Here is a 26,487-nt window from a genome sequence, read left to right as displayed (position 1 = left end):
TATCGCCGCTAGTCATCCACGCCTCCCACTGAACGCGTAGTGCCACTTTGAACGCACGATTGACACTGATGTCGAGTGGCTGCAGATGCTTCGTTGTGCCCCCAGGAATCACAGCTGGAATGGAGTTTGTGCTCTTAATGGCTGCTTTCACATAATCCGTTATATGGGCCCTCATGCTGTCCAAAACGAGCAAAGCTTTTTTTGGGCGAAAGAATCCTCCAGGGCGCTTGACGTAGCACTCATTCAGCCACTCATTCATTACGCTTTCCATCATCCACCATCATCCACCCTTTCTTGTTGACTTTAAAGGAGATGCCGTTCAGAATCTTTTCTTTTAGCATTGTAATCCGCTTAAAAATCACCATTGGCGGAAGCTTTAATCCAGATGCTGTGCAGCCAAGAACACAAGTGAAATTCGTTCTCTCATGGCCAGTGGTTCTCAACGTGATGGACGATTCACCTTTCTTGTTAACAGTCCTAGTGAGAGGCAGGTCAAACGTCAAAGGCACTTCATCCATATTTATGATCTGGTCCGGTCCGATGGAATATTCCTCTATCATTCTTTGTGTGAATTCGCCGAAGTTTGTTATTTTTTCCTGGTAGTCCGGAGGGAGTTGCTGACACACAGTCGTCCGCTCCCTGATGGAGAGTCCCTTTCGTCTCATAAATCTGAAACACCAGGATGGTCCACCTCTAAAATTTTCAATTTTCATTTCGGTGGCGACTGTTTCAGCTTTCAGTCGGATCTGCACGGTGGAAACACCTCAGCCGTCTGCTCTCTGTGTGTTCACCCAATCTTCAAGAAAGTCTTCAAGTTCGGGCCATCTGCTTTTATTACCTCTGAAAGATTTTTTTGACTTTTTGCATTGAGACAGTTCTTCCCGCTGGCGTCTCCAACGTCTCACCATTGACTCATTGATGCCAAGGCTACGTGCAGCAGCTCTATTTCCTTCTTTTACAGCCAGATTGACTGCCTTTAACTTAAAAGCTGCATCATATGCATTTCTACGTTTGTTTTCCATAATGAGGGTTTGTGCATGAAAACTTCCTTTGCACAAACTGTCTTGCTCTCGTTCTGTCTCTCGTTCTGTCTCTCGTACCACTCTCGGTTCCACTTTTACTTTTGCGCGCTAATCGTCTCACTCTTTTCCGGCCTCCAGCTTTTCCTGCTGGAGCCCGCCGCTTAAAGGTGGGGGGCGCGGACCGGTCATAGAGCCCATAGAGTTAAAGTTGGTGGACTGTAACCTGTAAAATCCATAGATTTAGGAGGTCTTCTAGTGGCCATTAGCTGTAAAAATCCATAGATTAGCCGCACCGTTATATAAGCCGCAGGGGTCGAAAAATTGGAAAAAAGGCGCGGCTTATAGTCCGAAAATTACGGTAGATTGTATTGAGTATACAGTCCACACCATATCTATTTTGACAGTGAAGCTAACATTTTAAATGTGGCTCTATACTCCAGCATTTTGGATTTGAGATCAAATGTTTCATATGAGGTGACAGTATATAATGTCACCTTTTATTTGAGGGTATTTGAATACATATCTGTTTCACCGTTTAGAAATGAAAGCACTTTATGTATCTAGTCCCCCACTTTTGAAGAAGTCATAAGTATTTTGATAAATTCACTCATAGTGTATTAAAGTAGTCAAAAGTTTAGTATTTGGTCCCAAACTCGTTGGTTGCATTTGCAGTTTGTTTTGGTTGTGTTTTGGGTTATGTTTTGCCCGATAGTAACTGAATGGTGGATGATGACTGGAGTAATTTTCTGTCTAAGTGAGTAGATAACATGTTTCTAAACACTACTAACTGAATCCTGATGATGCCATGATTTAGAAAAATCATGAATGAATCATGAATAATAATGAGTGAGAAAGTTACAGAGGCTACAACAAAACATACTAACCTCTCACCATTAACAATAACAGAGGGGGTATGATCCTTGTTCCTCTGTAACTTTCTCATTCATCATCATTCACGATTCATTCATGATTATTCATAATCATGGTAGCATCCACATGAATGTAGAAGTGTTCAGAAACATCTTCTATTCTTACTGACAATACAAGTGAAGTGACTCCAAAATGACAGGACATTATTCACCATTCAGTTTCTATTAGGAAAAACATCATCTAAAACACAACCAAATCAAACTGCAAATGCATTCAACAAGTTTGTAGAATCACAAGCTTGATGTAATCACTGCAGGTAAGGAATATGGGACCAAATACTAAACTTATGACTACTTTAATACAATATAAGTGAATATGTACAAATTATTACGACTTTTTCAAATGGGAGAACTAGATACATAAAGTGCTTTCATTTCTAAACAGTAAAACAGATATGTATGAATACCCTCAAATAAAAGGTGACATTCTGTACTGTCACCTAATATGAAACTTTCTATCTTAAATCCAAGATGCTGGAGCATAGCACCAAATTTAAAACTGTAAGCTTCACTGTCCAAACACATATGGTGTGGACTATGTGTGCCTGGTAAACACATGTGGATCTGGTGAACAGTTATCACTTGTTGACCAACTACAGGAATACTGACCTCAGAGTCTCCAGTTTACAGTGGGGATTCCCCAGTCCAGCAGAGAGCAGCTTCACTCCTGAATCCTTCAGGTCATTGATACTCAGGTCCAGCTCTCTCAGGTGTGAGGGGTTTGACTTCAGAGCTGAGACCAGATAAGAACAGCCTTCCTCTGTGACTAGACAGCCTGACAGCCTGCAAAGAGTCAAATCATATTAAAACCACACTGCAATTCTTTGGTGGTGAAAATATATTTTTTCAACATTTTCAGATACATCAGAGTCCTGAAACCTGCCATATCTATTCATATATGAATATATACACACTACTACTAGTCGAGAGTTTGGACACACCTACACATTCAAGGGTTTTCTTTATTTTTACTATTTTTGACATTGTAGAATAATAGTGAAGACATCAAAACTATGAAATAACACATTTGGAATCATGTAGTAACCAAAAAAGTGTTTAACAAATCAAAATATATTTTAGATTTTAGATTCTTCAAATAGCCACCCTTTGCCTTGATGACAGCTTTGCACACTCTTGCCATTCTCTCAACCAGCTTCATGAGGTAGTCACCTGGAATGCATTTCAATTAACAGGTGTGCCTTCTTAAAAGTTAATTTGTGGAATTTCTTTCCTTCTTAGAGCCAATCAGTTGTGTTGTGACAAGGTAGGGGGGTATACAGAAGATAGCCCTATTTGGTAAAAGACCAAGTCCATTTATGGCAAGAACTGCTCAAATAAGCTACGAGAAATGACAGTCCATCATTACTTTAAGACATGACGGTCAGTCAATACGGAACATTTCAACAACTTTTAAAGTTTCTTCAAGTGCAGTCGTTAAAAATATCAAGCACTATGATGAAACTGGCTCTCATGAGGACCGCCACAGGAATGGAAGACCCAAAGTTACCTCTGCTGCAGAGGATAAGTTCATCAGAGTTACCAGCCTCAGAAATTGCAGCCCAAATACATTCTTCACAGAGTTCAAGTCACAGACACAGCTCAACATCAACTGTTCAGAGGTGACTGTGTGAATCAGGCTTTCATGGTTGAATTGCTGCAAAGAAACCACTACTAAAGGACCCCAATAATAAGAAGAGACTTGCTTGGGCCAAGAATCACGAGCAATGGACATTACACAGGTGGACATTTGTCCTTTGGCCTGGAGTCCAAATTTGAGATTTTTGGTTCCAACCGCCGTGTCTTTGTGAGAAGCGGTGTGGGTGAACGGATGATCTCGGCATGTGTATTTCCCACCGTAAAGCATGGAGGAGGAGGTGTTATGGTGTGGGGGTGCTTTGCTGGTGACACTGTCTGTGATTTATTTAGAATTCAAGGCACACTTAACCAGCATGGCTACCACAGCATTCTGCAGCGATACGCCATCCCATCTGGATTGGGCTTAGTGGGACTATCATTTGTTTTTCAACAGGACAATGACCCAACACACTTCCAGACTGTGTAAGGAGAGGGATTGAGTGCTGCATCAGATGACCTGGCCTCCATAATCACCCGAACTCAACCCAATTGAGATGGTTTGGGATGAGTCGGACGGCAGAGTGAAGGAAAAGCAGCCAACAAGTGGTCAGCATATGTGTGAACTCCTTCAAGACTGTTGGAAAAGCATTCCAGGTGAAGCTGGTTGAGAGAATGCCAAGAGTGTGCAAAACTGTCATCAAGACAAAGGGTGGCTATTTGAAGAATTTCAAATATAAAATATAATTTCATTTGTTTAACACTTTTTTTGGTTACTACATTATTCCATATTTGTTATTCCATAGTTTTGATGTCTTCACTATTATTCTACAATGGAAAAAATTAAGACAAACCCTTGAATGAGTAGGTGTGTCCAAACTTTTGACTGGTACTGTATATACATGAATTAATGTATCATTATTAACAGTAGATAACATGTTTCTAAACACTACTAAATTAATTATTGTGTGTGTGTGTGTCCAATGAGTGTGTGTTCATTGAGTGATACAGGAATACTGACCTCAGAGTCTCCAGTTTACAGTGGGGATTCCCCAGGACAGCAGAGAGCAGCTTCACTCCTGTATCCTTCATGACATTGTTACTCAGATCCAGCTCTCTCAGGTGTGAGGGGTTTGACTTCAGAGCTGAGGCCAGAGAAGCACAGCCTTCCTTTGAGAGTCCACAGAATGACAGCCTGACAAAGAGATCATCATGATTTCACAAACACACTGTTAATTTAACACCAGTAGTGTAGAAGGACAATGGCAGATGCATTTGGTTTATTCTCTTAAACAACATATAGATTAATCTTCCGTCTCCTAGAATTGTATGGTCATATTGTTATACTAATGTGAACATCAATGCATTGATTCAGTAAGTTTTTCAATATAATATAATATATTACATACATATTATAATATATATTTTTCTCTAAACTGAATATTTCTTCCTGATGATTAGTACTTAAATGTCATTTTATGTACTCACAGAGCAGCTCTGGAGGCTTTGACCACTGGCAGCAGCCTCAGAAGACCTTCCTCTGATCTGGAGTATTTATTCGGGTCAAACACATCCAGCTCCTTTTCTGAAGTCAGCAACACAAAGACCAGAGCTGACCACTGTGCAGGTGACAGTTCTTCTTCTGAGAGACTTCCTGAGCACAGGTAGCTTTGGATCTCCTCCACTAGAGAATGGTCATTCAGTTCATTCAGACAGTGGAACAGATTGATGCACCTCTCTGGAGAGGGATTCTCCCTGATCTTCTCCTTGATGTACTTGACTGTTTCTTCATGGCTCTGTGAGCTGCTTCTTGTCTTTGTCAGTAGACCTCGTAAGTGCTTCTGATTGGACTCCAGTGAGAGGCCCAGAAGGAATCGGAGGAACAGGTCCAGGTTTCCTGTCTCACTTTGTAAGGCTTTATCCACAGCACTCTTGTAGACAGTAACTTTATGCTTGTGTCTGATCCTCACAGAAAAGTTACTGGACGTTGATTGAGGTTTGGCCATTAGATTTTCATTGTTGTTGATGAATGAGAGGAACACATATACAGCAGCCAGAAACTCCTGAACGCTCAGATGCACAAAGCAGTACACCTTGTCCTGGTACAGCCCACATTCCTCTTTAAAGAGCTGTGTGCACAATCCTGAGTACACTGAGGCGTCATTGACATCAATGCCAGCCTCATTCAGGTCTTCTTCATAGAAAATCAGATTGCCCTTCACAAGCTGTTGAAAAGCCAGTTTTCCCAGTGACAGAATGCTCTCTTTATTCCAGTGTGGACCTGTCTCTTCTTTCCCAAGATACTTATCATTCTTCTGTTTGGTATGAAACTCCACAAGGTGTGAGTACATCTCAGTCAGAGTCTTGGGCATCTCTTCTGTCTTGTCTGTACTCAACATGTGTTCAAGGACTGTTGCAGAAATCCAACAGAAGACTGGAATGTGGCACATGATGTGGAGGCTCCTTGATGCCTTTATGTGTGAGATGATTCTGTTGGCCAGGTCCTCATCACTGAATCTCTTCTTGAAGTACTCCTCCTTCTGTGGGTCATTGAACCCTCGTACCTCTGTCACCTGGTCAACACACCCTGAAGGGATCTGATTGGCTGCTGCAGGTCGGGTAGTTATCCAGAGGAGAGCAGAGGGAAGCAGATTTCCCTTGATGAGATTTGTCAGCAGAACATCCACTGAGGATGTAAATGTAAAAAAACACCATGTAGAATTATGTGTACAGATGTAGGATCTTAATTTGATCACCCCCCACTGCAGAATAACTTTCCCTCAACGCAGTAAATGTAAAACTTGTAGTGTATTTGAGGTTTTAAAAGGCTTCTGAAGTTTGTAATTTCCACTTAGAAATAGCAGACTTGAGTTTCCCTTACTAAAAATGTATCAACCGATACAAAATTTTTATATTTCACCCAATTGATAAAGGAAGCTAGAAGGCTGAACCCAGAAGACAACTCTAAATCAACACTTACTGATATTATCCTAAAATCCTTTCACTCATATTGTTGTGTCTCTTTGTTCAACGGACGTCGGGTAGCCTGTGATATTAATATTGTAGCAAACAGCGGGGCAGGGCAGTGAACCCAGGTCGCTGGCCAAAACTAGGTTAACCCTATTGCTGCGATGGGAATTGTAACCTGTCTCACACTGCCCCCTATAAAAGCAGGTCTCGTGCTTCGACTACTCAGACCCCTCACACATCCGGGCCGTGCAATCTGATGGCCTCACAGACACCATACTACTTCTGACACCAATGTAGCAAACAGCGGGGCAGGGAAGTGAACCCAGGTTGCACTTGTAAAAAGGCAAACAACCTACGCATCGCGCCACTGGCGCCAATTGGGTTACTTGGTTGGAATTGCATCGTAGTACATGGGAATAATGATGCATTTTATTTAGTAAAGTGGTTTCTTGCATCAAACACAACAACATTTTCAGTCACCTCCTCCTTGTGTGAAGGACAAGTAGATAAACAGGTTAATGTCAAGCTCTGCTTGTCTCATGGAATGTAGGCTTACATTGAACACCACACATTGGCTGCTACTGTAGGCTGAATGATAGAACAGCTATTTCCATGTTAAATGTTATTGGAGGCCTTTTTTACATTATGATCAAATAGCCTACTTGGTCTCTGTTAAAACTGTAACTTAAAGTGGGTACAGCCTCAGTGTTCACAGTAAACTCACGCCGGAAGTTGCACAGATGGCTACACTATAGTAGAACTATGATACAATTACATTTATCATACGAAATGTGAAATGTAGAACTAGGATGAATGAATATTGATGTATTGAATTCACAGGAGGTTGGTGGCACCTTAATTGGGGAGGACGGGCTTGTGGTAATGGCTGGAGCGGAATAGGTTGAATGGTATCATTAATATGAGCCGTCCTCTCCTCAGCAACCTCCACTGATTGAATTTGACTTGCCCACGTCCAGTTAGCGCCATTTTGTATGATTAAACTGTCAAGTCATTATATATTTTCCGTTCTGCTGAGAGCACCTTCCTGATGACTGGCACTCTGTACATTCCTATGGGTGAGCCCTGAGCTGGAATGTGAAGATAACTGAAGCTAGCTTTAGAAAACCAGTATATCTAGCTTGCATCATAGTCCACCCCTCAGGCTAAGTTCAGGTTACAGCATAAGGCAGACATCAACAGCCGAGTTGTAGGCTACTACCTGGGTAGTATTCATTAGTTTACTCCGTAGCCAACAGTTTTAAAATGTTGCATAAACAGTTTACTCCAAACGCTGTACAACGTGACCTAAACGGTTTCTGTTGCCAAACGTTTTGCTACGGTGGGCACTAATGAACACACACAACCTGTTTTGAGGAAGTGTAAATTGTTGTTAGTCTTTCCACAGTATTTATTTGTCTCTCTTTCACACAACATACCTTCCTGAGTGAAAAGAGTTAACAGTAGATTAGAAAGAGAAAATGTTGTTGCTTGTTGTGTTTTAAGCCTGTTTTAAGAAGACAAGTCTATAGACCTAAGATACAGTACACTCTTAGAAAAAATAGTTCCAAAAGGGTCCTCTGGCTGTCCCCATAGGAGAACGCTTTTGGGTTCCAGGTAAAACCCTTCTGGCTTCCATGTAGAACCCTCTGTGGAAAGGATTCTTCATGGAACCCAAAACATTTTGGGTTCTACCTAGTACCAAAAAGGGTTCTACCTAGTACCAAAAAGGGTTCTACAAAGTGTTCTCCTATGGGGACAGCCAAAGAACCCTTTTAGACTCTAGATAGTGTAGGAGTGATCACCCGGGGACACACAGATGGAAACAGAACGAATTCACCCCACGCATCTAATTTATATCCAAAACATTTTAAGGAGAGTAGGCCTATTATAACACTATAACAATATCATCAACTATATGAATACACATAACAATATCATCAACTATATTAATACACATAACAATATCATCAACTATATTAATACACATAACAATATCATCAACTATATTAATACACATAACAATATCATCAACTATATTAATACACATAACAATATCATCAACTATATGAATACACATAACAATATCATCAACTATATTAATACACATAACAATATCATCAACTATATGAATACACATAACAATATCATCAACTATATTAATACACATAACAATATCATCAACTATATTAATACACATAACAATATCATCAACTATATGAATACACATAACAATATCATCAACTATATTAATACACATAACAATATCATCAACTATATTAATATCATAACAATATCATCAACTATATTAATACACATAACAATATCATCAACTATATTAATACACATAACAATATCATCAACTATATTAATATCATAACAATCGTCGTCTTACCTTTTATATGTCTCTCAATAGAAGTAGAGTCTGGAATGATCATTCGGTGGTGGAAAGTTCCTTTAGTTTGTTCTGCTCATTTCCATATCAGGTTCTACCTGTTCTCTCTCCCACTCCCTGTCTCTTTATAGCTCTTACAATGTGCCTTGGCATACATTCTACAAGTGTCTGGAACTCCAAATGTAGTTCTGATTTAGTGTTCCAAATGAAAACAATTTGATTAAACTGGTTAATATGGTTAAAATACATTAAGACTGAGTAATGCTGTGATTGTTTTTATTATTTTGTATTGAAATGTTTGACTTTATTTTCCCTATGTCCTTTCAATATAGGAACAATTTGTGAAATGACAGCCTTCTGTAAATATGGACAAAAGTCTATGGATTAATTTTATGGTATGTGTCTTGCAACATTATGTAAAATGACAGGTTGAGAAAAATTGCATCTTCCTAGGTGCATATGTGAGAAGGAACGCAAACTGTCTCCCTATGTGTGTGCCATCCCTAAACATCAAGTGTTTGTGGTTCATTAACATGTTTATTGTCAAGGTTGAAAAAAGAAAAAAGAAAAAAAAGTATCTTGAACTCTATTGGAGGGATGTGACATCATTCTTCCACAAGAAATTCCATAATTTGGTGTTTTGTTGATGGTTGTCTTCAATTGGGTTGAGACCTGGTGACTGAGATGGCCATGGCATATTGTGAAACATCAGCAAGTTCAGCAGTCTTCATCACTGAAGCTCCTGCCAAACGTGCCCCAACAATCACCAATCGTTAAGCTCTTCCCGAGCAGGGTCGCAGTCTCTCTTCGTTGCAGCTGCTCTCTCCCCAGGGGTATCAGCTTCTCTCTCCCCAGGGGTATCAGCTCCTCTCTCCCCAGGGGTAGCAGCTCCTCTCTCCCCAGGGGTAGCAGCTCCTCTCTCCCCAGGGGTATCAGCTCCTCTCTCCCCAGGGGTAGCAACTCCTCTCTCCCCAGGGGTATCAGCTCCTCTCTCCCCAGGGGTAACAGCTCCTCTCTCCCCAGGGGTATCAGCTCCCCTCTCCCCAGGGGTAACAGCTCCTCTCTCCCCAGGGGTAACAGCTCCTCTCTCCCCAGGGGTAACAGCTCCTCTCTCCCCAGGGGTAGCAGCTCCTCTCTCCCCAGGGGTAGCAGCTCCTCTCTCCCCAGGGGTAGCAGCTCCTCTCTCCCCAGGAAGACATCGGTGGCTTAGCCCACAGCCAGTAGGAGGGTCCGGGAAGGAATTTCAACAGCTAAATCCATGAATACATCACCAGTGTATTGCCAAAAACCACTAAAGAACTTCAAATATAGACTCTGACCTGTCCAATGAGCCAAACTGATTAAATAATCCCACAGTACCTAAACACACTCTCTCTCTCTCTCTCTCTCTCTCTCTCTCTCTCTCTCTCTCTCTCTCTCTCTCTCCCCCCCTCTCTCTCTCTCTCTCTCTCTCTCTCTCTCTCTCTCTCTCTCTCTCACACACACACACACAGTGCAGTAATTATAATCCCTATATCAGCTTTTAGTGATAGTCTATTGTGTGTTCTCCCCTCCTCTGTCTCTCTCCATCACTTTCTCTGTGTCGTCTATTGATGTCTTTCATCTTGTCTGGTGTCTCTCTCCATCATATCCTATTCTTCTGTTGATGTCTCTCATCTTGTCTGGTGTCTCTCTCCATCACCAGAAATATTGGTGAGGGTTAGGCCTACTCCAATACAACATTGAAAACATGAAAACACGACTACATAACACCATTAAATACAGTTGGAATATAGTTACAACAAGAAAGCTGGATAAACTCATTTAGATTTTTTAGATACTGCACTTTGCTTTTGCATGACCCATACAGCTGTTTAAGGTCATAAAAAGGCAGAGTGCAGTATCAGCATTTAAGGGGTCATAGGTCAGATCAGTGGTCATGGTTGATATGCATGGACCAAAAAACCCAACTTTAAAGCCATTTGTTCTCAGATTCATTGTTTGCGTAGACTGCTCTTTGCCTTTGTAGGGCAGTAGTTCAGGTGGCTTCCCTTGCCCTTAGTCTGCCTCCTGTCCCTCCTATCGCCATGGAGACACCTTCCTGAAAACAATGACTCCATACTTTGCTGAAACCTGTTCTGCCAGTTCATGTCCTTAAAGATGAATGTTGGAATGTTCCAATGTGGTTACACCGGATAGGTGCAGTGAAATGTGTTGTGTTACAGGGTAAGGCATAGTAGTACAGCACCCATGAAGCAAGTTAGTGTTAAGTGCCTTGCTTAAGGGCACATCAACAGATTTTCACATTGACGGCTCGGGTATTTGAAACAGCAACCTTTCAGTTACTGGCCCAACGTTCTAACCACTAGGCAATGTGACCATACCATACCAGGTCCCGCCCTAAAAGAAGACAATGTTTAAGTGTTAAAATGTAGTCCATGAAGAGGTATTAGCATTATGTGCACAGCTATTCTGCCGTACAATTGCAAACTGCTGCTACACATTTGGTCAAAGATGAGTTCAGACCTAAATCAGGCTTCATAGTATCTGTTATATCTTGTGACAAATTGTCCTGGTTCAATTATCTTCCGTTTCAGAGAAAATGGAGGGTCAAATTTGATGCAACTACAAAATCCCAGTAAAAACCAAGGAAACAGCAGTAAGTGAGGTTACTGCCATCTGGCTTTGTTCCACCATGTTCTACTGCAGTTACTACGGTTTTCCTTGGTATTCTATCAGGCTCTGAGTTCAGGCCATCCCGACCATGACACTCACCCTCACACACTCCATGAGACAGCCAGTGGTCCAGTTATCAAATCAAATCAAATCAAATCAAATGTTATTGGTCACATGCGCCGAATTCAACAGGTGCAGACATTACAGTGAAATGCTTACTTACAGCCCTTAACCAACAGTGCATTTATTTTAAACATAAAAAGTAAGAATAAAACAACAACAAAAAAAGTGTTGAGAAAAAAAAGAGCAGAAGTAAAATAAAGTGACAGTAGGGAGGCTATATTTACAGGGGGGTACCGTTGCAGAGTCAATGTGCGGGGGCACCGGCTAGTTGAGGTAGTTGAGGTAATATATCACCAGAATAAACTGGTGGTCCTGTGGTCCTCTGTAGCTCAGCTGGTAGAGCACGGCGCTTGTAACGCCAAGATAGTGGGTTCGATCCCCGGGACCACCCATACACAAAAAATGTATGCACGCATGACTGTAGGTCGCTTTGGATAAAAGCGTCTGCTAAATGGCATATTATTATAAACATGGCACAATTCCGTGGAAAAATATTGGATAATTTTTGTCATAAAGTCAGTCTTGTCCAAAACTGAGTTTAGTGAGACTTGTGGTTGTGACTGCATCACAACGTAAATGAAGGTTGCCCACATGCCCACACCAAGTAATAATCAATTCAGAATGCAACTGCACGCGACCCAATCATAACGCCTGTGGTAAATTTGGGTTGAATTTGGATATCCCTATGGGGCTAGTTAGGGACCATCAGTAAATTACACCGTGTACATGGGACAACATGTTACAATTCCAATAGCTCCAAATTTGGATTGCAAAACTAAAGAGAAACATCAGACAAGACACAGAGACAGCAACAGAAGAATAGGATATGATGGAGAGAGACACCAGACAAGACACAGAGACAGCAACAGAAGAACAGGATATGATGGAGAGAGACACCAGACAAGACACAGAGACAACAACAGAAGAATATGATATGATGGAGAGAGACACCAGACAAGACACAGAGACAACAACAGAAGAATAGGATATGATGGAGAGAGACACACTAGACAAGACGAGGAAGACATATTGATGGGGAGAGAGGAGCTGCTACCCCTGGGGAGAGAGGAACTGCTACCCCTGGGGAGAGAGGAGCTGTTACCCCTGGGGAGAGAGGAGCTGCTACCCCTGGGGAGAGAGGAGCTGCTACCCCTGGGGAGAGAGGAGCTGCTACCCCTGGGGAGAGAGTAGCTGCTACCCCTGGGGAGAGAGTAGCTGCTACCCCTGGGGAGAGAGGAACTGATACCCCTGGGGAGAGAGGGGCTGCAACCAGGAGAGAGGAGCTGTTACCCCTGGGGAGAGAGGAGCTGCTACCCCTGGGGAGAGAGGAGCTGTTACCCCTGGGGAGAGAGGACTGCTACCCCTGGGGAGAGAGGAGCTGCTACCCCTGGTGAGAGAGGGGCTGCAACCAGGAGAGACTGCGACCCTGCTCAGGAAGAGCTTAACGATTGGTGATTGTTGGGGCACATTTGGCAGGAGCTTCAGTGACAAAAACTGCTCAACTTGCTGATGTTTCACAATGTGCCATGGCCGTCTCAGTCACCAGGTCTCAACCCAATTGAACACTTATGGGAGATTCTGGAGAGGCGCCTGAAACAACGTTTTCCACCACCATCAACAAAACACCAAATGATGGAATTTCTCGTGGAAGAATGATGTCACATCCCTCCAATAGAGTTCCAGACACTTGTAGAATGTATGCCAAGGCACATTGTAAGAGCTATAAAGAGACAGGGAGTGGAGAACAGGTAGAACCTGATTATGTAAATGAGCAGAACAAACGAAAGGAACTTTAGGTGACCGAATGATCATTTCAGACTCTACTTCTATTGAGAGACATATAAAAGGTAAGACGACGATTGTTATGATATTAATATAGTTGATGATATTGTTATGTGTATTAATATAGTTGATGATATTGTTATGTGTATTAATATAGTTGATGATATTGTTATGTGTATTAATATAGTTGATGATATTGTTATGTGTATTCATATAGTTGATGATATTGTTATGTGTATTAATATAGTTGATGATATTGTTATGTGTATTCATATAGTTGATGATATTGTCATGTGTATTAAGATAGTTGATGATATTGTTATGTGTATTAATATAGTTGATTATATTGTTATGTGTAATGATATAGTTGATTCTATTGTTATGTGTATTAATATAGTTGATGACATTGTTATGTGTATTAAGATAGTTGATGATATTGTTATGTGTATTAATATAGTTGATGATATTGTTATGTGTATTAAGATAGTTGATGATATTGTTATGTGTATTAAGATAGTTGATGATATTGTTATGTGTATTAATATAGTTGATGATATTTTGTGTGGACAGTGTTATAATAGGCCTACACTCCATAAAATTGTATTTTATGTAAATTAGATGCGTGGGGTGAATTAATTCTGTGCCCAATATGTGTTCCCCAGGGTGATCTCCTTCATAATAGTCCTATAGACTATATGTGTTCCCCAGGGTGATCTCCTTCATAATAGTCCTATAGACTATATGTGTTCCCCAGGGTGATCTCCTTCATAATAGTCCCATAGACTATATGTGTTCCCCAGGGTGATCTCCTTCACAATAGTCCCATAGAATATATGTGTTCCCCAGGGTGATCTCCTTCATAATAGTCCTACAGACTATATGTGTTCCCCAGGGTGATCTCCTTCATAATAGTCCTATAGACTATATGTGTTCCTCAGGGTGATCTCCTTCATAATAGTCCTATAGACTATATGTGTTCCCCAGGGTGATCTCCTTCATAATAGTCCTATAGACTATATGTGTTCCCCAGGGGGATCTCCTTCATAATAGTCCTATAGACTATATGTGTTCCCCAGGGTGATCTCCTTCATAATAGTCATATAGACTATATGTGTTCCCCAGGGTGATCTCCTTCATAATAGTCCTATAGACTATATGTGTTCCCCAGGGTGATCTCCTTCATAATAGTCCTATAGACTATATGTGTTCCCCAGGGTGATCTCCTTCATAATAGTCCTATAGACTATATGTGTTCCCCAGGGTGATCTCCTTCATAATAGTCCTATAGACTATATGTGTTCCCCAGGGTGATCTCCTTCATAATAGTCCTATAGACTATATGTGTTCCCCAGGGTGATCTCCTTCATAATAGTCCTATAGACTATATGTGTTCCCCAGAGTGATCTCCTTCATAATAGTCCTATAGACTATATGTGTTCCCCAGGGTGATCTACTTCATAATAGTCCTATAGACTATATGTGTTCCCCAGGGTGATTTCCTTCATAATAGTCCTATAGGCTTGTCTTCTCAAAACAAGCTTAAAACACAACAAGCAACAAACAAACATTGTCTCTTTCGAATCCTCTTCCGAACCCTATTGGTTCGATGCATAGTGTGTTTGCCTTTCTCGCCAGAGACCCGGGTTCTCTTCCCTGCCCCGCTGTTCTTAACAATATTAATATCATAGATTACTTGTTGAAGAAAGAGACACAATAAAATGAATTCCAGTCCCAGTTTAAATCACCATGACAACCATTTCATTATTTCCCCAGAGCAGCAAGGGAATCTAGAGACTCAACCTTTGCAGAATCAGAATCACCTTTAAGTACATTTACACATACATATGTAGGATCTTAATTTGAGCCAATGATTATTAATGGACATTTTTGTAGTGGCCGAAACATTCTTAAGAAAAAATTGAGTCTAAAATGTATGTGGAAATGACAAACTTCAGAAGCCTTTTTAAACCTCAAATACACTGTTCAAATTAAGATCCTACATCTTTACTCAGAATTGTACTTGGTGATATGGTACTGCTAGTGATAGACAACATTTAGAGACAGAATACAGACAGAGGAGTTTACACAAAGTTTACGTACAACATTATACACATATAGCTAGAGTGAGCATTGAGCTATAAGAGAAGGAGCAGTGGATGTACTTTTTTTTATTTTTTTTTGTCATTTAGCAGACACTCTTATCCAGAGCGACTTACAGTTAGTTCATACATTATTATTTTATTGTTTATTTTTTTTATACTGGTCCCCCGTGGGAATCGAACCCACAACCCTGGCGTTGCAAACGCCATGCTCAATCTTCAAGTTTGCAGACGACACAACAGTAGTAGGCCTGATTACCAACAATGATGAGACAGCCTACAGGGAGGAGGTGAGGGCCCTGGGAGTGTGGTGCCAGGAAAATAACCTCTCACTCAACGTCAACAAAACGAAGGAGCTGATCGTGGACTTCAGGAAACAGCAGAGGGAGCACCCACCTATCCACATCGACGGGACCGCAGTGGAGAAGGTGAAAAGCTTCAAGTTCCTCGGCGTACACATCACTGACCAACTGAAATGGTCCACCCACACAGACAGTGTGGTGAACATGGCACAACAGAGCCTCTTCAACCTCAGGGGGCTGAGGACACCTACAACACCTACAACACCCGATGTCACAGGAAGGCCAAAAAGATCATCAAAGACATCAACCACCCGAGCCAAAGCCTGTTCACCCCACTATCATCCAGAAGGCGAGGTTAGTACAGGTGCATCAAAGCTGGGACCGAGAGACTGAGGAACAGCTTCTATCTCAAGGCCATCAGACTGTTAAATAGCCATCACTAGCACCTTAGAGTATGCTGCTGCTGCCTATTGAAATCAATGGGCACTTTAAGAAATGGAACACCAGTCACTTTAATAATGTTTACATATTTTGCATTACTCATCTCATATGTATATACTGTAATCTATTCTATTCTACTGTATTTTAGTCTATGCTGCTCTGACATTGCTCGTCCAAATATTTATATATTCTTAATTCCATTCCTTTACTTTAGATTAGTGTGTATTGTGTGTATTGTTGTGAATTTGTTAGATATGACTTGTTATATACTACTGCCCTGTTGGAGCTAGAAACACAAGCATTTCGCTACACCCAGAATAACATCTGCTCAACATGTGTATGTGGACATTACAATTTGATTTGATTTGATTTGATGTGAGAGTTGTGTGAGTGTTGAAATGACAGGTTAAGTGATTGAAATGCAGATAATAAGAGGATGGAAATTTGGATAATAACAGGTTTGAAATTTAGATGATAAGAAATATGATTACTATTAAGTACTGAGTGAATGAGAGCTGTCAGGGGACTAGAAAGAGTGTGAAAGAGGTGCGTGTCTGGATGATATAAATAATGATCTCTACGGGTTCTGTCCACCACCGGCCGTCGGACCTATAGGTAGAGAGGATAACATGTCTCACCAGAGGATAACATGTCTCATTAGAGGGTAACATGTCTCATTAGAGGATAACATGTCTCATTAGAGGTTAACATGTCTCATTAGAGGATAACATGTCTCATTAGAGGTTAACATGTCTCACCAGAGGATAACATGTCTCAGCAGATAACATGTCTCACCAGAGGATAACATGTCTCACCAGAGGATAACATGTCTCACCAGAGGATAACATGTCTCATTAGAGGTGAACATGTCTCATTAGAGGATAACATGTCTCACCAGAGGTTAACATGTCTCACCAGAGGATAACATGTCTCACCAGAGGATAACATGTCTCAGCAGAGGATAACATGTCTCAGCAGATAACATGTCTCACCAGAGGATAACATGTCTCACCAGAGGATAACATGTCTCACCAGAGGATAACATGTCTCACCAGAGGATAACATGTCTCATTAGAGGGTAACATGTCTCATTAGAGGATAACATGTCTCACCAGAGGATAACATGTCTCAGCAGATAACATGTCTCACCAGAGGATAACATGTCTCACCAGAGGATAACATTTCTCATTAGAGGATAACATGTCTCACCAGAGGATAACATGTCTCACCAGAGGATAACATGTCTCATTAGAGGATAACATGTCTCAGCAGATAACATGTCTCATTAGAGGGTAACATGTCTCATTAGAGGGTAACATGTCTCACTAGAGGATAACATTTCTCATTAGAGGATAACATGTCTCATTAGAGGATAACATGTCTCACCAGAGGATAACATGTCTCACCAGAGAATAACATGTCTCAGCAGATAACATGTCTCACCAGAGGATAACATGTCTCATTAGAGGATAACATGTCTCAGCAGAGGATAACATGTCTCACCAGAGGATAACATGTCTCACCAGAGGATAACATGTCTCACCAGAGGATAAAGTGTCTCACCAGTGGAGTTTGATTTATAACATTATTATGTATGTGAAGAGATGAAAGGAGAGAGTACTATTACTGAATATGCTGTATGAAAAGAACACTAGTGTAGAATATCTAAACCCTTGTATGATGTAAGAACACTAGTGGAACCAAAGCGGACATGTTTAGTAATGCCTAAGAAATTTAGTCGGGGTGCACTGAACAAAACAGAAGATTGGACCAAATGGACACAGCTAAACTGGAGGATGTGAGAAGCCAACTAGAGAGACAGAACAGTAAAGGGAAAGTAAAGTGGGACGATTTCAGAAAATGGGAAAGATAAAGTAATAAGAGGACTGATGGTAAAACAAGTGGTATTACCAGAGAAGAAGAGGAGGAGGATGAAGAGAAGAAGAAGAAGAAGCCTGGCTGGCCCTTCTCCAAGGGGAACCCATAACTTTGGGCCCCCCTGGTATCCACCACTGCCAATTCCTCCACCAGTGGATGGAAATGGTGGCCTCCCACCCCCTCACAACCCACTTGGGGTTGGGCCTGTGCCCGGTGGACGAGCCGGGGGATTAGGAGCTGTCAGAGGAGCTGCAGAGGGTGCTGGAACGGAAGATAGAAGGCTACCAGCAAAAACAAGAACCAGAGCAAACGAGCTGAGAGGAACGGAGGAGAGAGAGAGAGAGAAGAAGAAGCACTAGAGGAACTCAGAAACGAACTGGAGAAACGTACAAGACAAAAAGAGAAGAGAGAATGTAGAAAAACAAGAGACAAATGAAGGAGCGCATGCAGGAAGAATGACGTCAGTGAAGAAAGTAGCCAAGACAAAGAAGAAAATAAAGCGAGCAGCCAGGACAAAAACTTAAAAAATAGGAAAAAGGAGAAAAAGCCCTGGAATGTGTCCGATAATACGCTACCCCAATGGTGGTGGCATGTTGGAAATGGAGAGACCGTGGGATGTTGACGAAATTAAAGAAATAGTGGTTGATGTCACTGACCCAACAAAAGATGTTGTAAAATTCGAAGAATAGCTAAGAGCAAATATCTCCATGTACAACCCCACTACCAGAGAAACTGAAGAAATACTCTGCTGCTGCTTGAAATGGAAATGGAAGGACTATAGACACATGTGGAACCGTGATGTACTAGCGGCTGGATGCAGTGTTTACCGCTATAAAGGCTGCTTTCCCTAAACACACAGACTGGCAGAAAATCCATTCCACTAAACAGGGAACTGGTGAAACATTGAGTGACTACATGGAAAGAATGGAGCCAGTCTTCCTCCAACACTCAGGCCTGACGCATGACCAAGACTCCTACAGCAGCCTATTGTGCCATGCTGTGGTAACCGGCCTGAGACAAGATTTGAAGACGGCTGTAACGGCAACTTGTATCGCATGGGAAACTAAACCACTGTCTGAAGTAAAGCCATCTATAACCCATGAGGAAAGACAGTTGAATGAAAATGAAACTAAGGACGGAAAGACACTGAAGAAGGCACAGCTGATGTGCTACTCTGGAGGAGGAAGAGGACGTTGAAGAAATGGTGGTAACCGTGGAAACCGAATAGGCAGAGGTACCTGCTGGAGCTGACGGAGGGAGAGACTGGAGCTGCTCCAACTGTGGGAAGTTAGGGCATTTCTCAAGAAACTGTCCTGAAGGAGGAGAACAACTAAACGATTGGCCTTCCCCAGCTGTTGGCGTACAGATGGACAACCCATTTGGAAGACGAGGGGGCTACCAAACATAGGATGAGGTTTAAACAGAATAAGAAACTAATGAAGAAAACATTGATGAAGAACCAGAAGAAACCTGTCAAATGTTAAAATTGACCACCATGTCAACCCAAAACCCCCTTATTGACATTTTAGTTAAAACTATAAAATTCTATTTTTGGTGGACACTGGGGGCCGCGGTCTGTGTTGCAAATGTCTGCCCTATCTGTTCTCCCCTCAAAGAAAACAATACACACGGTTGGAGCATCTGGAATTCCCTCTGAGGAAAGTTTGACCTTTCCCCAGGACGTGGTGTGGGGTGAGGGATAATTGAGACACAGATTCCTATATTCATCTGCCTGCCCGGTAAATGTATTAGGAAGAGCCTATATTCATCTGCCTGCCCGGTAAATGTATTAGGAAGAGCCTATATTCATCTGCCTGCCCGGTAAATGTATTAGGAAGAGCCTATATTCATCTGCCTGCCCGGTAAATGTATTAGGAAGAGCCTATATTCATCTGTCTGCCCGGTAAATGTATTAGGAAGAGCCTATATTCATCTGCCTGCCCGGTAAATGTATTAGGAAGAGATTTGATGCGTTAAATTAATTTGTCTGTTGCCTGTACTGAAGAGAGATTGTCATTGGGATCGAGAGAAAATTGAATCTTCCTGTGCCTAATAAACTGTTACTATGCTTGGCACTTGAATGATCAACATGTTGAGGGACAGCTGAGAGAGCAATCTCTCTCTTCCCCGTTGCATGCTAACTGGGAAGTTTCTGAACACCTACATTGTACTGCAGCTGTTCCCTTATGCGAAGAGGACCCTGAATACCAACAGAGATGGTTAAACCAAAAAGAGAAAGTTGAGATAATCATGAATGGGACATACAGAGGAGAAGACTTCGTAGCAGCTGGAGTGTTGCTGACGGATCCAAAGACAAGTCTGTATGAAGTCCCTGGCTCTGTTCCCCATTGGAGCTTATCAAAAGCTCCTGGAAAACAACGGAGAGATGTGGGTGTTTGGATAAAGACAGTGATGGAAGCAACTGATTGGGTGTCTTGGGAAGGAGAAGGAAAGTGGTCAGCTTCAACAGCAACTTTCTATTCCCCATACTGGGCTACTGCAATGGAATTACCAAGAAAATAACCAATTCCCGTTGAAACCATGCCTGTGGTATTACAAGATAATCCACACATTGATTGGCTAAAATATATACCTGAAGAACTGTGGGTAAAATCAAAGACCGACATTGGACGCATGAAACACACCAATTTTACCTGTTAGGAAACCATCTGGTGATTATCGTGTTGTGCAAGACCTTAGACTAGTAAACAATGCATTACTTGCTAGAGCACACCTGGTGCCAAACTCTGGTACCATTTTATACCAGGTGCCTCCAGGTAGTTGTTGTTTTTCGGTGATTGATTTGGCAAATGCTTTTTTCAGTATCCCTGTGGCTGAAGAGTAACATGAGTGGTTCTCGTTTACGTTCCTTGGTAAAACAAATGGACTTGGACTGTGATGCCCCAGGGGTATGTTCAATCACATGCCATCTTTGCCCAAGAAATGGCTAGGAACCAGGAGGGTTTTGTTGCCCCTGGTGGAAGCATTTTGGTTCAATATTTTGATGATTTGATGGTTTGTCACAAGGACACTCGGGCATTGTTGATTTTCTTAGCAGAAAATGGTCATAAAGTTTCCTCTAGTAAGATGCAGTTATTCCAGAGCTCCGTTAAATATTTGGGTCATGACATTATTTCTGAGGGTCGCGCCCTCTCCAAAGATTAATTAGATGCAATTAATGTTTTGCCTAAACCTGTTACCAAGCAGCACATTATGTCTTTGTTGGGTGTGGCTGGTTACTGTCGTCCGTGGTTGAAAGACTATGCAGAGATAGTTCAACCACTGCAGGATTGTATTTATGGGAGAAAGATGGAGGCGAGTGAAGTTGTTGTCTGGACTGATGAAACTTGTGTCCTCTCTGTTGGAGGCTGTTCAACTCCCCTCGTCAATCTCGGTGATAAAGTGTCAGGCCCATACTCCCTCTAAGGATTACATTTATCTGGGGAATGCCTAGGCTGACTGTGCTGCTAAATTGTCTGCTTCTTCTTCTGTTTCCCCCTTCCTACAGATGGCAGCAGTTCCAGCTCCCACCAACCCTTTCTCTGTTAATGATATCATTGCTTTACAGGCCATGGCTGATGCTTTCAGAAACTCAAGTTGGCGGGGTGCTGTCATAAGGACACCTCGTGTGTATGGCTTGATGTGTGGAGCAGACCTGCCATGCCCCATTGTACATTCCAGTTCCACGCAAAATTGTCACATGGTCAAGACCATGTGTCAAAAGGAGGGATGGTGGATCTTGTAAATAAATATTGGGGTACAGTAGGTTTTACTGTGTTTGCAGGACATTTCAGTAAGACATGCTTGATTTGTAAGACTAACAATGTTGGACGTGGCATTTCAGTATCTCCCGCATCCCATCCAAGGCCTGAAGGACCTTTTGAGCAGTTAATGATGGAGTTCATTGAGTTGACCCCTTGTGAGGGGAATAAGTATTGTTTGGTGACTGTTGACATGTTTTCTAAATGGATTGAAACGTTCCCTTGCAGGAGAGCCACAGCGAGAGAGAGATCATACCTAGGTGGGGACTGCCATCAAAAATGTATTCTGACAATGGTCAACAGTTTGTGAATGAGATTGTTCAGTCCCTGTCAGAGGCTTTGCAGATTGATTTGAGAACACATTGTGCCTATCATCCCCAATCTGGGGGCGCAGTCGAAGGGATGAATCTTTGAAAACTAAATTAACCAAAATAATTGGTGAAACAAGCCTGACATGGGTGAACGTGCTTCCATTGTCACTGATGACGATGAGAGGCAGATCCCCTACAGTCACTGGTCTCTCTCCACATGAGGTGCTTACTGGCCGTCCCATGCGGATGACAAATACACCTTTTTCCCAGAACAGGTTGTCCCTGCAAGAAATGGAGGAAGGCGTGGTTGAGTGTTGTGTCACCCTTAACAGTGTTCTTAAGACTCTTTTCCCCCGGTTGAAGGCGTCTTTGCTAAATCTAGCAGATGGAGTTTGAACCCAGGTGATTTCATGGTGGTGAAAGACTTCAGGAGAAATAGTTGGAAGGACCCCCGTGGAGAGGCCCGTACCAAGTTCTTCTGACCACCCCCCACTGGGTGAAGGTTGCTGAGAGAGATACCTGGACCCACCTGTCGCACTGCAGACGAGTTCCTGATCCAGAAGAAGATGGGGCCTGGTCAGTTCCGGTGGTGCAGTATGGCCCTCCTCTGTATTAGCACAGTAGTGCTAATAAGAACAGTAGGTTGTCCTCTTGTTGGAGATCGGACTGAGGATGAAAAGAGTCCCGAGCCAAAGGGGCCAACGCAGGCCTGGAGTAGTGGCCCAGAAGTAGATGGTAATGACAGAAGGAGTCCTGAGCCAATGGGGCCAACGCAGGCCTGGAGTAGTGGCCCAGAAGTAGATGGTAATGACAGAAGGAGTCCTGAGCCAAAGGGGCCAACGCAGGCCTGGAGTAGTGGCCCAGAAGTAGATGGTAATGACAGAAGGAGAACCCTGCTGGGCCCTCACAACCATAACGACAATTTGTTCTTTTCTAGAGCAGAAATGGTTGCCGACCAGACATCCAAAGAAAAGGACTGTTGGGTGTGTGGGATGGGTCCGGTTAAGGTAGGGGCAGGCTTGCCCCTTACAGGAGTCCCAATAGGGATGAACTTTACTATAGCATTGGCAGGAAAAATTCCTTTTTATACTATGACAAGCAATGTTAAGGTATATAATCAACCCAATGTATCCTATTACCTGAGGCCTGGTAATGTCTCACTCCCGCCCATTTCAGTGGCTGGGGTGATGACTGCCCCTTGGTGTATTAGAGGATATGGAGATCACAATTTGGGTGAATTGAAATGTAATTGTACTATGAATCTTAATGGATCAAATGCTTGCAATTTAACAGTGCTACAGGAGAATGGTCAGGCCGATAAGGAACCGTTTAAAATGTGGGTTGACAAACATAGCACAACTCTGAAAGGAGCCCCGAATGGCACCTATTGGCTATGTGGTAAGATGGCTTACTATAGCCTTCCATCGAACTGGGGAGGTACTTGTACTATTGGGTTTTTGGTGACAGCTATGAGAACCGTTCCAGATAATGAAAAGGATCTGAAGGCTCTGTTTAGAGACTACAAACTTCCTGGGATGAGGAGAGATAAGAGGTCTCTAGCTGACGTCACTCACACTCAGGCACCAGCCTCCAGGTTCTTTGGTGTGTTTTTTTCTGGGTATGGAGTTGCATGTGCCCTAGACCAAATGCGTGACATCTCTAGACACATAGAGAAATTTGGCAATGCTACTAGAAATGCCCTGGAACAATTGAATGGGGAACTAAAAGAATTGCTTAAGTTAGCTCTGCAAAACAGAGAGGCTCTTGACTATATTCTGGCAGGTCAAGGGGGCACTTGTGCAGTCATTGATGATGAATGTTGTACTTTTGTACTCCCAGATCACTCTTCTAATGTGACTGATCTTCCAGAAAACATTACCACTGGTGCTGAGAATAATTCCCCAAAACCAGAGTGGATGCTTGCAACTTGGTTGGAATCCCTGTTTGGAAGTTGGGGATCCCAAATTGCCCAATGGGCTGCAGCATGCGTTTTTTTGCTTAGTTTGCTATGTTGTGTTATTAACATGCTATAAGGCTATCAGTGCCTTAGTTTGCTATGTTGTGTTATTAACATGCTATAAGGCTATCAGTGCCTTAGTTTGCTATGTTGTGTTATTAACATGCTATAAGGCTATCAGTGCCTTAGTTTGCTATGTTGTGTTATTAACATGCTATAAGGCTATCAGTGCCTTAGTTTGCTATGTTGTGTTATTAACATGCTATAAGGCTATCAGTGCCTTAGTTTGCTATGTTATGTTATTAACATGCTATAAGGCTATCAGTGCCTTAGTTTGCTATGTTGTGTTATTAACATGCTATAAGGCTATCAGTGCCTTAGTTTGCTATGTTGTGTTATTAACATGCTATAAGGCTATCAGTGCCTTAGTTTGCTATGTTGTGTTATTAACATGCTATAAGGCTATCAGTGCCTTAGTTTGCTATGTTGTGTTATTAACATGCTATAAGGCTATCAGTGCCTTAGTTTGCTATGTTGTGTTATTAACATGCTATAAGGCTATCAGTGTCTCCAGGGCTAATAAGATCTCAGCAGCTGTCATGTGTTATCTTTTTTTGGTTTTGATCCATCAACTTTGAAATGCAAGAGAAAGGCCACAATATAATATTGCAGTTTAGGCGCAGTTTAGATTTTGGCCACTAGCTGGCAGCAGTGTTTGTGCAAAGTTTTTAGATTGATCCAGTGAAGCATTGCAATACTGGACTATTTTGTATCAAGTCTGCCCAAATGTGCCGAATTGGTCAATTGATACATTTTCAAGTACTATAGAGAACATACAAAAATGATATGGTTTTACAAAATGTAAGTTTACACACTCCCAGGAATGTCATAAATGATGGATCATTAGCTTATACACTAACTTTCACACATCTAGATGGCCGGGCGGGGAGGGTGTGGAGCCAGAGACAGCAGGGGTTCAAACTGTAGAACCCAGTTCCTACATTTCAATATAAATTTGATTTTATCAAACAAAACTATGTTACATTTTATCTCTGGGACCCTTAGGATGACAAATCAGAGCAAGATTACTGAATGTAAGTACATTATTTATCTTCAGAGGTGAATGTATCAAACCAGTTGCCGTGATACGTTAATGCAGAACATATGTTAATACAACCCGATTGTGGTAAGTAACTATGGAAACAATGGTTAAACCTTGAGAGATTTATTCACCTCTGAATCTACAGATCCCTTGTGTATGTGTGTATATTTTTGATAGATCCACTCCCGTTGATAAAAGTATAACCTTATTGTAGATTTGAGCTTTATGATGATGATTATGAATTAAATTAGATTAGCTCCTGTTAATAGAAGGATAACCTTTATTATGATTTATTATGATGATAGTATTATCATGAATTAAATTATTTAATGTATTTTGATAGAACCTCATTTGATTTAAGTCATACGCATTACATTTGAACAATTATTATCAAAGAAGTGATAAGAGGGGGGAATGTGGAGGAAAAATGTATAGTCTGGAGGGACAGCCTTGAAAATGTTCATATTGTCCCCTCTGTCATAAACAATCATTGGTTCCTGCCTGTGCTGGGTAAAGATATAAGGGGGGGACGGACGTCATGACCCCTTCCTTAAGACCATCTGGCAGAATGCCCAGAATATGTTCTATAAGTTAAGATAGGAGATGGTGCCAGTCACATGCAGGAACCAATCGTATGAATCATGTTTATGTAGGTTTTTGTGTAGCCGTATAAGGCATTATGAAAGGACCATCACTTCAGACCGGCACTTTATGCATCTAAGTTTGACTGTGACCTCTCCAGCTTGCTGACAATAAAGAATGATTCATTTACGATTGACTTTGAGTGTCCTTGTGTTGAATTTCCATGACAGTTGCAACCGAGGACAGACGGTTTTACACACTTCAGCACTCGGCAGTCCAGTTCTGTGAGCTTGTGTGGCCTACCACTTTACGGTTGCTCCTAGACATTTTCACTTCACAAAAACAGCACACAGTTGACCGGTGCAGCTCTAGCAGGGCAGAAATGTGATGTCTCAGAATTTTGACGAACTGACTTGTTGGAAAGGTGGCATCCTATGATGGTGCCACATTGAAAGTCACTTTGCTCTTTAGTAAGGCCATTCTACTTCCAATGTTTTTCAATGGAGATTGCATGGCTGTCTGTTCGATTTTATACACCTGTCAGCAACAGGTGTGGCTGAAATAGCCGAATCCACTAATTTGAAGGGGTGTCCACATACCTTTGACCAT

The 26,487-nt window shown here is 41.9% G+C and overlaps 1 protein-coding gene across 1 annotated transcript; it reads right to left on the bottom strand.

The window, feature by feature from the left end:
* Positions 1 to 251: 251 nt before the first annotated feature.
* LOC311098959 (NLR family CARD domain-containing protein 3-like) lies at positions 252 to 26,487 on the bottom strand (the record flags this gene model as incomplete). Its single annotated transcript, XM_084139526.1, has 6 exons — positions 252 to 388; positions 4,627 to 4,718; positions 5,012 to 6,096; positions 22,381 to 22,519; positions 23,377 to 23,434; positions 26,478 to 26,487. The coding sequence occupies 6 exons, from the start codon at positions 26,485 to 26,487 to the stop codon at positions 252 to 254; spliced, it is 1,521 nt and encodes a 506-aa protein (XP_083995652.1).

Source organism: Coregonus lavaretus, assembly GCF_964263955.1.
Source record: "Coregonus lavaretus genome assembly, chromosome: 2".
NCBI classification, from domain to species: Eukaryota; Metazoa; Chordata; class Actinopteri; order Salmoniformes; family Salmonidae; genus Coregonus; species Coregonus lavaretus.
Note: the sequence above shows the minus strand (reverse complement) of the source record. Positions and strands in the feature narration are given on the sequence as shown.